At 43.6% G+C, this 15919-nt stretch overlaps 1 protein-coding gene across 5 annotated transcripts in view; it reads left to right on the top strand.

The window, feature by feature from the left end:
* The first annotated feature begins 1859 nt into the window (after nt 1–1859).
* Nucleotides 1860–15919, top strand: part of NAV2 (neuron navigator 2) — a 203526-nt gene continuing 189466 nt past the window's right edge. For 4 of the 5 annotated variants that reach the window (XM_063158176.1, XM_063158175.1, XM_063158174.1 and 1 more), the window contains exon 1: nt 2580–3010. In XM_063158176.1, the coding sequence (XP_063014246.1) occupies nt 2753–3010 (258 nt within the window). In that variant the 5' untranslated portion in view covers nt 2580–2752. Of the gene's footprint in view, nt 2439–2579; nt 3011–15919 lie in introns of those variants that run through there. The other variant, XM_063158172.1, reaches the window with a different exon arrangement.

The raw sequence follows: 15919 nt of genomic DNA, 5'->3' as shown, positions 1-15919 counted from the left end.
GCAGCAGGGACTGGTGGCATGAACCTCATAAATGTGTAAGTGAAGAACAGAGCGTAAAGCTGTCAGTTAGATCTTCTAATAGCTTTTAAACCTTACTGTATTTTATTACAGATCTAAAATTAGCCTGGTTTTCAGGCCTGGATCTTTTTCAAGATGTTCTTACTGGAGCCCAACCTTCCCTAAGCCAGCAGGGCTGAGTTCTCAGCATGGAACGATGGAAATGGTGTTGGAGCATCTGACACATTTCTGCTCCAAGGACTACCAGTCCTCTCAGATGGTAAATTTACATTCTTTATCGACTTGTAGGGTTTTGAAGTGTTTTATATGGCTGTGTTTAAGCTGACATTGTGGACAGTTATGGCAGAACATTAGAAGACTTGTCTTGGTGGGATATCAGTGAGGTGGATCATGAGGAACATATGCTTTCCCATGTGAAATTGGTGGATAAAGAGATTGAGGTGGAAACAGTTACTTAGAAAAACAGCTACCATAAAATTTACCCTTCTGTATTTACTACAAAACAGCCAGCAGAAGTGGTACACGTGGAAGCAGAATTGCTGAAAAATCCCACCAACAGCCAAGACAGAACATGTGAGCTTTGTGTGGGAACTTGAATTACATTTTACATTGCAATGTTAGAGGAAGAATAGTACTTGATAATAAGTAGAGCACAGTTTCTGACTTTAGTTTTTAGTTCTGCCACTTGGTTGCTGTGTAACCTTGGGTAAGTCATTGAGGATGGCATCTGCAGAAGGATCCAACAGTGCTGTCTTTCACCCTGGAGACGCCTACAATGCAATCCAAAAAATGCCTCCTTTTTCTGTCTGAAAGAGTCTCAGCTGTAAAATCCTGAGGTTTGTTCATGTAAAAGTTCCTGAAAAGACTGAGGCAGGTCCCAGCTCCCCTTGCCATGAATGATTGAGCATGATTGAGCCTCCCTTCCCCAAGCACAGCTCACAGCCTGGATGGGGCAGGGGCAGTGGGGCTGGGCTTCCTCTGTCCTGATGAATCGCTTCACCCAGTGTGTATTTCAGACATTCAAGTGCAGGTTCCTTGCTTCTCTGGATGCCCTGGAAGTGTTTGATGCTGGGCTGGATGGACTTTGAGCAGCCTGGGCTAGTGGAAGGTGTGCCTGCGCACTGTCTTTCTCGTAGTGAGGGACAGGTCAGAGCCTTAGCTGGGCGCTGTGGCACTCTGTGTCCTGGGCTGAGCCCCCCGTGCAGTCCAAGGCATCGCTTGGTGCCTTGATTTGGGATATCAGTCTCCCCCCGGCCGGGATGGTGCAGGTGTGCACAGCAAGGGGAACGTGTGCAGCTCTGCAATGGGTCAGGATGGGCAGGAATCCGGGGCTTGTGAGGGATCCCGGCAGCGTGGGGAGGAACCTGCGACACCGAGAGCCTCCCCAGAGCCAAGAGTTGCTATAATAGGGCCGGATTACTCACTGTGCTTATTCAAATTCCTGTTGATGCTGGCAGCGGGAGTTTTTCCCGAACGGCCACGAACAATAAGTCACCTCCAGGTGTTTTGATTTGAATTTTTTTTTTTTTTTTCAAATTTCAAAAAGAAACCGATCCCCGGCTCGGTCCGTGCCGCGCCCCCGGAGCATCCATCCATCCATCCATCCTTTGGAGCATCCATCCCTCCAGACCCCTCCGCCGCTCCTCCCCCTGCGGAGAGAGAGGGTGCGATTTCTTTTTTTATTTATTTATTTTTTTGTTGCTGGTGCTGGGAGCGGCAGGGCCAATCGGGGCCCGCCCTGCCCGCTCGGTGCCGGGCTGCAGCCGCCTCCCTCCCTCCGTCCGTCCGTCCGTCGGTCGGTCCGTCCCGCCCGTGCCGGCCCCCGGGCTGCGGGAGCCGAGCCCGCTGCACTGCGGGCGGGACCGTGAGCTGTGCCTGCCGCTCTCCCTTCCCGCTCCGCGCTGAACCGCTTTCATTTTTAATCCCGCTTGTTTTTACCCCCGCCCTCCCAGGTTTTTATGCTCAGCACTAGGGGAGCCGGGAAATTTTGTGGCCGCTGATGTATTTTGATTTAAAAATCGCTGTCAGCGGACGTTTCTCCTTCTGCTCCGGCATCGTTGTCCTGTTCACAGCTATTTAGGCTTAAGGAGCTTGATTCTCTAAGGCTTGTATCCAAGGGCATCAGCCATTAACACACTGAGCTACATCTGCTTCTTGGCTAAGGCTGAAGAAGGACATCTTAAGCTGGAAATCCTGCTCGCTCACTCTCTAGTGCTTACGGAAGGGGAAGCATATGCAGCAGCAGGTTCCTTTTTTTTTTTTTTTTTTTTTTTTTTTCCCCCCAAAGGCTGCCTCACTTTGGAGATGCAGTGACAAGATAATGGAGTGAAAGTCTTTCATTTCCAGGCAAGAAAATTGCAGGAGTCCGATAGAGAAAGGAAGGAGCAAGTTACATAGCAGAAATAGGAAAGAGGACAGTGGTAAGGAACTGAAAATAAAATTAGAGGAAACAGGTGGAAGGCTGGCATAAAGCTGGGAGATATTTTGGACTGGAAGTGGTGTGTTTTTTCTTCTTCTTTTTTTTTTTTTTTCCTTTCTTTTTTTTTTTTTTTTTTTTTTTTTAATTGGTTTTATTGTTGATTTTAAATTCTAAGCTGATTTTGGAGCTCTCTGCAGTAACCAGGCTGCTTTAGAGCAGAGCAGCTTCCCCAACGTGTCATTTTCTCTCTCCCTGCCTGCTGTCTCTGCTGTTGCTGCTGCTGACAGAAACGTGTTAGGAAAGCAGAAAGAGAAAATGCCAGCCATCCTGGTAGCCTCCAAAATGAAATCGGGACTACCTAAACCCGTCCACAGCGCTGCTCCAATCCTGCATGTCCCGACAGCCAGGACCATCCCACAGCCCTGCTACCTGAAGTTTGGGAACAAGGTGGAGGTGACGAAGCCATTGTATTCCAGCCAGATTCCTCTCAAATCATCCAGCGGACAAGAAAACGCGGGAGACGGCCTCCCAGCGAGGAAGAGTAGCTCGGTAGAAAATGGATTTGACACACAGGTTAGCAGGCACCAAATGCTGGGGCGGTGTATGCGAGAATTCATGTCTGTGTTGAGTGTGCAGCAGGATTTCTGGGGTAAATAGCATGGGATCGCAGGGAAGGGATGTGTGTGTGTGTGTGTGCCAACATCTGTCTGCAGTGGTGGGATGTTCTATGTTGCACACAGTGGCATGTGTAATTCTGTCAGCGTGATGGAGCTGATGGGGGTGCTGAGGGCTGGGGCTGCGTGTGCTGCTTGCCTGTGCTGCCTTCTCCATTGCCTCTGTTTGAACCGAGGGGGGGATTTGCAGGAGGGAGATGGTGGAGATGGTGTTTGTGGAGTGTGTTCTTTGTGTGCTTTCTGGAGGTGCTAAATGTGAGGGCTGGCTCGTGTGCCTGGCTGGGGGAGGATTGCTGCTTGTCATGGATGTGTTTTGTGTTCAGTCATGGACTGTACCGGAGCACTAGTTGTGTGAACGTTCTGTGGGGAGTGAATGGGAACCAGTGCTTGACGCTAGATTACAATATGCATGTCATTCAGTGCAGCTAAATTAAACAGATTATGTAGGAAATGAATACTAAAGTGGAATTGCCTGTATAATGCTATATGTGCATGACATCACAGATGCAGCACATCAGCAGTACACACATTTTAGGTTTCCCTTTAACCCGTGTCAGCCTTCTAATGTGTTTTTATATGTGCTGCTTGCTGTACAGGGAGGAGAGACGCCCGTTGCCGAAGTGGTTTGATTTCTGTCGTTGTCGGAGGTTGTCGGTGTGGCTGGGGCTTTGCAGCAGCGTGGGCACAGCGTGTGTGTGACTGTGCTAGGGAGGGAGCAGAGCAGATGGGCTGCTGCAGCAAGCACAATTGATTGCTGTGCTCCAGAGATGGCTCTACAGCCCTGGGATGTGTTTTGGCAACAGCCATATACGTTACACGCTGCTTCTGCCCATATCTGAGCCCGGTGGAAGGTGATACCATTGTGCCAAGAGAGGGAAATGATGACAGAGACTCACCTGGGTTTTTTTTCCTTCTTTGAGGAATAATGGATCATCCCTACCACCTAGATTGTGAAATGTGTGGCCTGGTAACCCTGTTCCCTTCAGACAAGTGTGCCTGCTGATGGGGCGTGTTTGACCGCATGCCCTGATTTCAGGATATGCTGCACTTTCCCTGCTGGTAGACAGGGTGACGTACTGGGCTCCTCAGGCCAGACAGATATGACTGGAGCAGTTCCTGAGGGACTGAGAGCAGGAAAAGGAGACAGCCAAGCAGGGATGGAGGGCAGTGGCAGCAGACAGACCAACCTGTGCATCACGTCTTGCCCTTACCAGATAATCAAGTGCTCTCTCTCACTCGCGCCCGAGTCTGTCCTTGTGATTATGAAACGTCAGCAAAATCTCAGCAAAATCTCATTATCTGCTGCCCTTTCTCTCACACGTGCCAGGGTTTCTGCATGGAAATCCACATTGCTGAAAAAGTGGTTGTTATTCAGAAATACTTTCCCGTCTTGTAACAGATTATGCTCACGGAGATTTGCCAGTGGGAGCCTTTGCAGCACTAAGGGCAACACTATGGTGGTTTTAACCCTTACAAGGATGTGGAGCAAACCCCATTTTTTGTAGCCTGATGATGAAAGGGTCTTGATGCTAACTTGTTATGTTTGAACAGGGAAAGATTTTGGCTAAGGAAATGTCAGATAATTTTACATTTTTGATTTCTTCAGCAGCAGGAGAAATCTTCAGCTTTGCATTCTCAGTAATCTCTGGCTGGCAGTCTCAGCAGATGACCAGCACCTTTTAATTTGTGAACCAGTGAGGCTTTTTTCACTACCTATTATCCTGAATAAACACAGTCATTTTTTTGTTGTTCAGCAGTTTTGCTGATCCTTTGAGCTTTGATCTTTCTGCCCACAAAAGCATGCAGGGTTTTGCCATTCAAGGTGGTAATTTGGAATGGCAGTCCACATCTAGAGGGAGATTTTTCCAGATGTGTTGTGTCAAGGGCACTGTTCATTCCTTTTCCAACTGTTCCTCTCTGCCAAGGAAGGAGGAAGAGGATGGATGGACAGCTGCCAGCTGATAGCTCAGCAGCTGGAGCTTTTATCTTGGAAGACCTTCAGCTATATTCAGGTAAAAAAGTGCTTTCTGATAATAACCATGGTAAGGTTTAGGCTTGAACACAAGGTCTGAATAGCTTGAGAGTCTGAGGGTGATCACTTTGCTCCTCTGGGGGGTTTGTCTGAAGCACCAATGTGACCCTCATCATTTTATTGGGCAGGCACCTGGCATCTCCTGTGATATTCTTACAGTAGGAATTATAGTTTACATCCACAAGCTGGACCATTGCCCAGTGTTTTGGCTCCTCTCCTCTGTAGATCTTGGTCCCTCTGCAGAATTTTCAGCCCACAAGAAAGGACATCCTCCTGTGTGGGTGGAGGGAGAATGAGAGAGTGATTGTGTCACTTGGACTAATTCTCTTGGTTCTGGGAGTATTTCAGGGAGTTGTTCTTAATCCTTTTTGCACTACATAATACCAAATTTAGTGGCTTATTGGACTGATTGTTCTGTAGAAGAGTCTAGAGCACAGTCCAGAAGCCAGCCTATGAGGATACCATGTTCTCATGCTGGGTCAGCATGTTTCAAGTCACTTACACACCACTGCAAAGCTTCATGAGCTTTCTTGGTGCCAGTTGGTACCTTTCTAGAACCTGATTCTTCAGAGAACATGAGCACTGCAGGTGGTATTCATTAAAGCACCAATTATTTTAAAAAACCTGCTGAAATTTATTTAAAATTTAAATTATTTTAAAAAACCTGCTGAAAGATGTCCCACTCACAAATGTGATATCAGTGAAAACTTCTAAATGTTTTGCTGATTTTGTTCCTCTTGATATGGTTTTACGTGTGTTAGCTGGGTTTTATATAACTAAGTTTTGTGTCTTATGGCTTTATAAGGGCAGTGTGTTTTAAAATGCAGTGCAATTTATAAAAAGCACACTTCAGAGTATTTCAGGGGCACTTTCCAAAGAAAGGCCTGAGAATTTTAGCATCAAGCCCGTTGTAAATGCTAGTCGGAAACCTTAGGTTGATGAATCATGGCAGTATCATTCCTATTTTACTGTTACTGATATACACACTCTATTTTTCCATATTAAATCCCCTGTGTTGTGCACAACAGTATCTGACTGTTGCACTGGTGCTTATTGTGTCTAATTTGAAAACACCGCCAATAAATTGTACTACCCATATTTAGAGAGAATTGTTTTGGAAATATTTAACTTTGTTACCAGAGAAACTTCTGTTGAGTGGATAGCAAGATTCTCATCTCTCATCTACAGCATGGTATTTCTCAGTGGTTCTGAGAAAGTCGGATGCATTTGGCTACTAAATTTGCATTAGTTGTTTAAGAAAGAAATCATTGCCCATTAGGAGTCCATGGCTGGGTGTAATTGTTCATGCAGATGCAAGAAGGAAGATGCCATTTTGAATATCACTGAAGGAGATCATGGATTTCATTACTGTGTTTATTGCTGCTATATTTTATTCTCCAAATTCTTGATTTTCTTTCTCCGGAGAACCTGAAAAATAAATTAAAATAATCACTGTTTGTACCTTCAGTAACTAAGCAGCACTAAAGGCATCAGGACCTTGCTAAATGGTTGGTCCCACCCTTCCACTAAAACACTTGCGAGTTAAGAGAGATCTATTTAACCTGGGTTTAAAATATGTGTGTTCAGCAATTACCTGTAATTGTGCTTTGTTTGGCTGGGAGGGGAGGGGCTGGGAATTGGTATTTCTTTGTAAACTTCTTTGCAATATTCATTTGCTGAAAACTCTCCTGGTGGACCTGGCAGGCAGGTGATGACAGAGTGTGATGTTCTCCCTCACTTTTCTCTTTCACTGCACTAGGCAAAGCCCAGGATGTCTACAACTCTTGCAACTCCTTGTGCTGTCTACAGAGCTCTTCTTAGTTTCTCTATACCCTTATTTTTTACTAATTCTGTTTAAAAGTGGTTAGATATTGTCTGAAATCAAGCTGCCTCGCTCAGCTGGGTTTTTCTTCATATTGCTTTCCCAGTTAGTGAAGATCTTGTTGAGTTTGGCAGCCTGGATCTGGGGTGGTCTAGTTCTGGAGTGTTCTAGATGTCCCTATTTTCTAGTCTTACACTAGATTTTTTTGCCTAGTGATTCTTTCCTAATTTTTCAAGACCATCTACACCTGGGTTGTGTTCCAGAACATTTGCCACACCTGTTAAAGCCATCTCTGTTTTTGGCCTCATTGCCCATTCTGTAGTCCAAGTAATGGCAAGGGTGTGGAAGGTCTGTCACAGTTCCCTGACAGGGATGGAGTGGACAGGCTTTCCCAGGCTGGTGGCACACTGCTGGCACATTCCAGGCAGTTGAGCCAGCTGTGCACTGCTCTCAAACTGAGTAACTTCACAGGTTCCTCTAGTGTTTTCCCAAACCTCAAATTTAGGCTCACATCAGGTGTTTGATGAGCCGCGTGTGACCCGTGCTCTGTGGGCTCGCAGTTGTCTTCTCTGCCTCACTCCCCTTGTGCCCATGCCATTAGCAATGCAAACGAAGCCACACAGTTCAGATATTAGTAAATATTTTTCTGTATTTTATATAACTTTAACTGTTTAAATCTCCATATCTTCACTATCTTGCCAAAGTGAAGCTTCACAGACAGAAGGATTAATGGAGCATATTGCAGGGAAGTGATGCCTTCCCTTCTGACGTGCATTAGCCGTGTTTGTGTGTTCTCATACCAAACCAGCTTGCAGAAGGGATAGGAATCGAGCAAATCTTTATCTGGACCCAGTTTAAACTCAGATGAACATCAGCTGGTTTCAGTGCCATTGCATGAGCTGCCTCAGTCGTGTGAAATTTGGTCTCGCTATGACTGCTGAGCTAATTATGAATGAAATTACAAGAAATGTGGTCAATCATACTGATAACTTTCACATAAAAGATTGCTTTTTGCAGCTGGAAGAAACTCAATGGAGTCATGTTTAGGATATGAACAAAGGATAGATTTTACTGAAGTTGGGCGAAGCTGAGGAAAACGATAGATTCAGACTATCAAAATACATAAGCACAAAATAAATTTGAAATTGGTGCTGATGAGCTTGTTGGTATGATTATAGTTATGTACCTAAGTCATTCTTACAAGAAAGCCTCTGCTGGATCTTTATGATGGATTTATTTTTTTTTACACCCACTGTAAGCAATTTGAGGGTACTAAGTAGCCAAATTCTTCTTCTATTTAGGATTGCTGTTGGTTTGATCTATTTCTAGATACATACTGAAAAACATTTAATTGTTGGAGGGTGGGGGAGGGTTTGCTCTGGATGAAATGTTCTCAGGTAGAAAACAAGATAACAATTCCCAAGTTGTTGTACTGTGATTATTAACATGGGTTTTTCAGTGATTTGTCTTTTGCTATAAAGAGCTACCTTTTTTGAAGCCTTGCATTTGAACAGCAGGTGTAACGTTGCGCTATGAGTTCAGGAGGTTCTTTAAGCATTGGGTTTTCATTTAGAATGTACAGAGGGTTACTTTGCATAAAGTAACTTTGTTCAAAGCTCCATTTGTTTTTTAATCATATTGGAAAATGGTTTTTTCTCCCTCTTCCTTGTGACAGTCTATCTATCTGTCTGGCTCGAAAATTTGAATATGCTTAACCTAAAGCACCTTAGAGGTAGTGATATTGTTCTTATTTTTTGGAGAACATTTGTGAAGTGGATGGCTAAGGCACAGAGAAATGTAGCCAAGGTCAGAAAGTCTGCAGCTCTACAGAAAATTACTTGCTGGTCCCTTGATGCTAGATTATCTTTCTCCTTTGCTGCTACTTGTTAACAGCTCAAAATGCTCATGCATATGGTGTCCATGTGTTCTCCTTCTGTCCTTGGAACTGTTAGTTCACTCCATTAAGTTGAATGTCTGAAGTGAACACTCTCACTTTTTCGTCCCTGCTTTAGCAAGTGATTTTTATCACCTTCTGCTGTGACACCAAGCAGAAAGAGGTACAAGCATATTGATAGAGGAGAACAACAGATACTGCTTTTGAAATCTGCTGGCGCTGAACCTGAGCTGTAGTTCTCAAAAAGAAAAAAAATCTGATTATAAAGAAGTCTGATAAACAAATAATTAACTTTCCCCAAGTTTCAAGTATCTAGGAAGTTAAAAAAAACAAAACAAAACAAAAAAAAAACAAAAAAACCCCACAAAAAACAAAAAAACACAAACAAACAACACCCCAAAACCCCAAACCAACACTACTTGTGCTCTTTTTGCCTGTCCAGAGGGTATCAGAAAAGAGAGCCTTTATTTACTGAGATATGTGGATTAAGTCCTGGGTTTTGGAAATTAGGGATTGGTATTGGCTGGTTTTAATTTACTTTTAAGAGTCCTTTGAGAAACATTGTCTGCTCTGTAATTTTACTTTCCAGATTGTCTCACCACTAGATTTAAATCTCTGAACAATTTGTAGAGAATTTTAATGCTTCTAGCCTAAAAGTTCCCTCTTCTTACCAAAGTGGAAGAAATTAAGGAGGTGCTTAAATCAATAATTATTTTGCTTGAACTTTCCAAGTTTGCAACAGGATAAATATTGTAAGTGCTGATTGAGAAGAAATATTTGTGAATTAAGCAATAGCTGGGCCTTTAATTGAAAGGTGTGTGCTCTGCTCTTGACCTTTTTTCCCATTTATTTTTTTGCTTCTTGAAGCTTTGGAGCTAAATCTTCTACTTTTTATTTTGGTATAAATCAAAAGATGCCCTGAAGATTTTAACCCATTAATCTGTTTTTTTCTTTGCAGCAAACTGTAGAATCTCATTTTCCTGAGAAATTCACCTGGCTAAAAATACCCTGCTTTAATATTATTTTTAGAAACATCTATATTTGAAGTATATAAATGGTTAGCTATGATGTGTATTATTAGACATGAACGGTTGGTACATTTTGTAACAGGAAGCTGCTGGTTTTCCATTCACCAAGAACTGGAATTCAGTCAAACACTTGGCACTTAGTTGTATGCCTCTAATTTTATCTGTAAATTGTTTTTTCTGAAATAGTTTGTGGAAACAGTCTCAGTTTCTTCAGTTTTGCAAAGGCATGGAAATAACTGCTAAAACTTAAAACAAATAAACCACCTATTAAAATAAATGAGAAAACAGGTCACTTCTTATTTTAAAACAGGCTGAAATCTGAAGTTTTCTTCTGATTCCACCTTTTTTTTGCCTGTTGAAAGTATTTTTAGTTGTGTTATCCTTGGATTATTTTTCATTTTAATTTTGGGTTATTTCAGAATTGGAAGCAATGTGTGGGAAAACAATGCCTGAGAGAGAAAGGTATCCAACTTCTGTATTTGAAAATTCACTTTTACCAGGACTTTTTCCCCTGTGCGTGTTGAGTTTTGGACTGCCATAACATCATGTTTTGACAGTGCCTTGTGTACTTGCATTTTTTAGCTTGTGTTCATCCCTTGTCATGGATGTTAATTCCTTTTCCTTGCATGGATTTTTTTGTCTCTACAGCAGTGGCTGTAAGTTGCCATATCCTCTCTTTCTCAGTGGGAAGGAGTCTCCCTAAGTGTCTTTATTTTACCTGTCCTGTCACTAGTCTTGGTCCATTTCTTCTGTCTTGTCCCTTGTGTGATGACAGCCATGGTATGATCCAGAAGTGCCTTGGCTTTGCTGTGAAGCAAAGAGAAACCCGGAGATGTTTGTCTCACCTGCTGAAGAAAGCGAGCCTGTCATGCACATCCAGGCTTTCTCCTGAAGTAAATAATCCATAAATAAATAAGCAGAAACCCTGGACCAGCCCTTGGCAGGCTGCCTTGCTCTCTGGCTGCCGCAGTAGCTCCTCTCAGTGCTGGGGTCCTGTTGGCTTGGTTGCCCTTTCTCCAAGCAAAGGGACTGACCCAACTTCCCTGATCTTTGCATGTTCTCCCTCATCTCCCAGGTAACCTTGTAGGGGCTGGCAAGGCCTTTTAGCCAAAGGAACTGGATTTCTCTTCAGAGTTGTTTAGGAAGAACATCCTCTGGAGCAGCTGTCTGAGGACACGCATGCTTTACTCTTGGGAGAAGTGTGTGACAGGCTGAAATTGTAATTTTATGTATTTTTTTGTCTCATGGAGTGACATTCTCAGTCGTGAGAGCTGTTGTAGTAATACCTTTTTGTTTCACACAATGAGGGGGTCTTCCCTCATAGGATTGCTTATCTTCTGGAAATGCTGACCAAAAATTATTGTCTTATCTTTTTCTGCCATCTATTAGTTCTATATACTTGCCTACTGGTAGAACAAAATGAATACCCTGGTGGGATTTCGTGTTGCTGATCTAGCTTGTGTGATATTTCACGGTGAATATGGGTGCTAAGACTTTGTTATGCTTGCATATCTTGAGACAAGTGTTGAGAAGCAGATTCCTTTTCCTTCAGCCATCTCCTCTTGAGCTGTGTCCACTGTTGGAAACCACAGGTAGTTTCAGTACTGGCATTTTGATCCACCATGATCGATATGCAACTTTGATTGCAACTGGTGGAGACATTAATTAATGGATCAGTCTGGTAAGACAAATTTGAATCAATTTTAACTTATTCTCCATTTGCCAGAGATGTATGGATATTTAAGTCTTCAAAACTAATGGAAAAATGTCATGTGTTGTGTCAAGATCAAATGTGCATTGACCATTTGATGCAATTGTTTAGAAATTAAGCTTTTCTTGCTCAATAACCAGAGGTCAGTCTGCTTCCCAGGACAGCCACATGTATTCCAGACTTGTCTGAGGCTTAACTGGGATGGATTATTTTGGGAAGGAGTATTTTTGGCATCACTGCATCTTGCTCCTCTGGGATGGGCTCTGGAGCACACAGGGGTCTGGTCCTCCAGGGTAACGTGCCAGCTGGGCACTGCCAAAGAAAGCTGCCAAAAAGGGGCCAGGTCCTCTAGTGTGGAGCTGGAAAGGGGAGGCAGCAGCATCCTGTTCATCCCTGTGGAGCATCTCCAGGGGAATTGTGATGAATTTCCTTTATTTCACTGAATCAAACCTCTTTGTGCTCTTCAAGAGGAAGAGCAGTGGTTGCCTAGGATCCTGTTTCCAAGCAGTCAGATAGCAGCTTTCCACACTGCAGCAATGTAGATTTTCCTTTCCTTTCCTGCCTATAAGAAGCCTTTTGGCGCTCCCCTAGGAGGGTTGGGACATGTGGGCTGATGCCACCAAGATGCAGTATGGTGTGGTGGGATGTCATTGCCCCTGGGTCACCACCGCTGCTGGGTTGGTTCATCAGGTTGGATAGCAAGGCTGCTTACCTTATTTTTAACACAGACACGAATTCCACCTTTCCCTTGTTGAGCGGGTAGACAAGGAACCTGAAATAATGTTTTTAAAAAGTCTGTGGAGCTCCTGGACTTCTTAATAGCAGATCCTTCACTCTCCTTTCACCGTTTCAGCTTTGTGCTGAAACTTAATCTCTTGGCCACAGCAGTGTGAACTAAGGAGGATTTAGCCCTCTGTATTGCCTCCTGAATGCTCTCAGATTCAGCAGAAGAGGGGTTTGTGTTGGATAAACACAGATTTTCATCTCTTCCCTTCACAGTCTGAGAAATGTCCCCTAGTGTTGGATGTGATGGAGGGGACTGATGCCACCCTTGGCTGCTGTGTCAGCATTTCTGGGCCAATGGCCTGTCAGATCCACGCAGTGTTTATTGTGCAGCATCAGGCAAAGACAAATTTGAAATTTCAGTGTTCCACTGGCAAATAGTTGAATTTTAAATATTTTCTCAGTGGTTCTTAGTAGCGTATATAAATGAATTTTCAACAAATAAAAGCCCCAGGCTTTCTGTGCACATGGGGCATGTTTTGGTCATGCAGACAGTACCTGTGGTGGAAGGAGGCTCTTGCAAACCATCCTGTGAGTAGCTGCAGCATCACTGAGAGCCACTGCCTGCCCTGCCTCCTCTGTGGCAGCAGCTGAAATGGCAGGGCTTGCTTTGGCCAGCACTGCATCCTTCACAGCAATGCTGTACATGCTGGGCTGAAAGGGATGGGAGCTCAGCTCATTTGCATGATTTAAAATGCCAGCTCGGTTTAATGTAGAGCAGCTGGTATATGCTTAACTCTTTCAGGAGAAAACTTAATACCAGCAGATCGCATTATCCAGGGCTGTGCTCCATGCGTTTATTTCTTTATCTATCCCTTCTCCTCGCCGCCTCCCAGAACCTTGTAAAGATTTGTAAAGATTGTTTGTGCATGGCTGGCAAAGGGCTCACTGCTGGCATTTCTGTCTCTCAGAGTTCACAAAGCAATTGGTCTCACCGTGTGACAAATACTTGTTGCAGCTCCTGAGCATCCACTTACTCACTGACCTTAGCAGGCAGGACTCTAAATTAAGATTGTGTCATGGTGAAGGGTGGTGAGATTAGTTGGAAGAGGGACAGGTGTAGAGGCCTGGATTATGTGGATTACTGCATACTCAATTTCTTAGGGTTAAATTTCAAGGTTGAAAATGGCTAATTCCTCACAATTATGGAATTAGGATGTGCTGTGCTGCCCCTCTGGGTGCTGTGCTGGCAGCCAGAGTCAACTTGTGAGGGAAGGAGGACTTGGGGGATCAAAGAATTCCTTTGCTCTCCTGCAATAATTAGCATAACCTCAGTGAGAGGACGGAGGGAGCATAATCTTTTAATACCAACCTTTCTCAAAATTGACCTTGTCACAGGCAGATTCAGCCTCTCTCAGAGAGACAGATGTGTGGTAGAGTCACTTTTACTGCATCAGGAATGCTGGCACAGTATCTCATCCTCTGCCAAAATTCTCTTTGCCCTTCCCTGCGTGATCAGCCTCTAATGCCAAAGGCTCTAAACGTGCCTTTGGGTGAGCTGTGGGATATTGATGGATTTCACAGAATCAGGGCTTCCTCAAGGCACATACAATGGAGTGTTCCCTTCCTCTGGAAATGCTTTATTCTGTCAAGCTCGAGCTGAGTTTTCTCTTGAAACAGCACTTTCAAATGGTCACTTTGGAAGAGCCTGATCAGTTTCCAGTGCAAGCCATTAAACTGGAGATAAAACGTGTGTTAGGTTCTTTTGACACGGGTAAGTCCTTAAGGGCTGCATCTCAAATTTGAGCGTTTCTGTTACCCTTTGTAAACCTTTGGGGCAGACAATACTGTGTAGTTACTTGGTTGATATCAGTGCTGTATTTGGTGGGTGGGACAGGAAAGTCATGGGATGCAGGAGAAAGGACAAGTCTTCCCTAATGAAAACTGATTATTGTCATTTTTTGTTGTGAAAGGGAAACCTCTAAGATGATGACCTCCCATAATCTTCTTCCATGAATGCAGGAAAGATAAATTGTCTTTGGTGATGAAATATTTAATTCTTTCATCTTCTGTGGTCCCTGTGTGAGGTCATTGGTGTCCCTGCATGCTGAGGAAGATTATAGCCTGCATTCTGTAGGCAAATTATTGATGTTGTAGAGTATGCATATCACAACTAGGTTGAACATCAGGATGTTTTTGATATGTAATATGCAAATAAATTCAGCCATCTGAGAAAAAGCCTTTACTCTTGCAAGCTGAAAATACAGTTAAGCAACATGTATCCATCTTTTAAATAGACAGAAACCATTTTGTGAGACAGTTTAGAAGGTTCCTTTCTAGCTGAGCTGGAGCAGTGTGGTTTAATAATTGGTTGTCAGGGACCAGGTCAGAGCTTGGAACAAAAGAGGCTATTTGTGACCTGACTGCAGGTTTCTGGAACAGGAACAAATAAGCCAGCTTTTCATTTATGCTGTGTGAGAGAGTGTCTGTGAGTTTGTAAATCCTCACCAACCATGTCACTTGGGTGTCTCAAGTATTGTTTGTTTTCTTTTTATAGCTAAGGGATAAGTTTAGTTATTTTAATGCTTTTCCATTGGTTAATACAAACTTTTCAGGGATCCAAGCCTGACCTCTAATTCTTATTATTATTCATTCCTTGCTATTTTCCACCACAGATATTTTTATTTTGCTGTTTTTAGGACTTTTCCAACTGGTGGGAAGGTTAGGAAAGCCAGTTCCAGCAGACTGGGCATGCTGTGAACCAGCTTGAAGAAACGATAAGAGGAGTTTCTATTGCACCACCCTCATTTGGAGCCGCCTTTCTGGCAGGAGGGGTTTCAGTCCCAAAGGGCAGGGAGGATGCAGGGTGAGGAGTCTGAGAGCCACAGGCCACCAGCATCACTGTCACCCCTCGCTGCCTGCTGCAGTTTGTCACCACAGCTCCCTTATCTCACAGCTGTTCTGCAGAGATAAATCCACTGTAATTCCAAGCAGCTCAGGTAAAGTGATACCTGGAGCCACGGATTACCTTAAATAGCTAACTGTGGGACTTCTAAACCTTCATGCATGTGTGATCTGTTATTTTCTTATTGATCTTTCTTCTTAAGGTAATACTTGCATCAAAGCAAGAGGTGCTTGATTTGAAGTCCTCTTCAGCAACGATTTATAGATTTTAATAAAACTTGTGAAAATAGAAGTCACATTGTTAGAAGGTTCTCAGCTATAAACAGATATCATTACTTTTGGCTGTGCCTTCTGAAAACAGCAGTTCATCCTTTATTGCTGAAAATAATTTGAAGAGATGAGAATTGAAGAGCTGCTAGCACTATTTCAAATTATAATGAGGAGTTTGTGGGCTCTGGGTTTCCATCTGCACTCCCCTTCTATGCCATCTGCCCATGAGGAAAAAATCATATCAGCTGAGAAAATAAGAGGGTGTCCTGCATTTAGGCATCCACAGAGCCACCAGTCACACATGAAACCTTGTGAGATTTGTAATGGAACCTGAGCCCATGATGGTGCTGCTCTGAAAAGGAAAAGGAGAATGTATAAAAGGGCCGTTGAGATTCTGTAGGATGAAAAAAGGAGATTTTAAGCC

Source organism: Melospiza melodia, chromosome 6, assembly GCF_035770615.1.
Source record: "Melospiza melodia melodia isolate bMelMel2 chromosome 6, bMelMel2.pri, whole genome shotgun sequence".
Taxonomy (NCBI): Eukaryota; Metazoa; Chordata; class Aves; order Passeriformes; family Passerellidae; genus Melospiza; species Melospiza melodia.
Note: the sequence above shows the minus strand (reverse complement) of the source record. Positions and strands in the feature narration are given on the sequence as shown.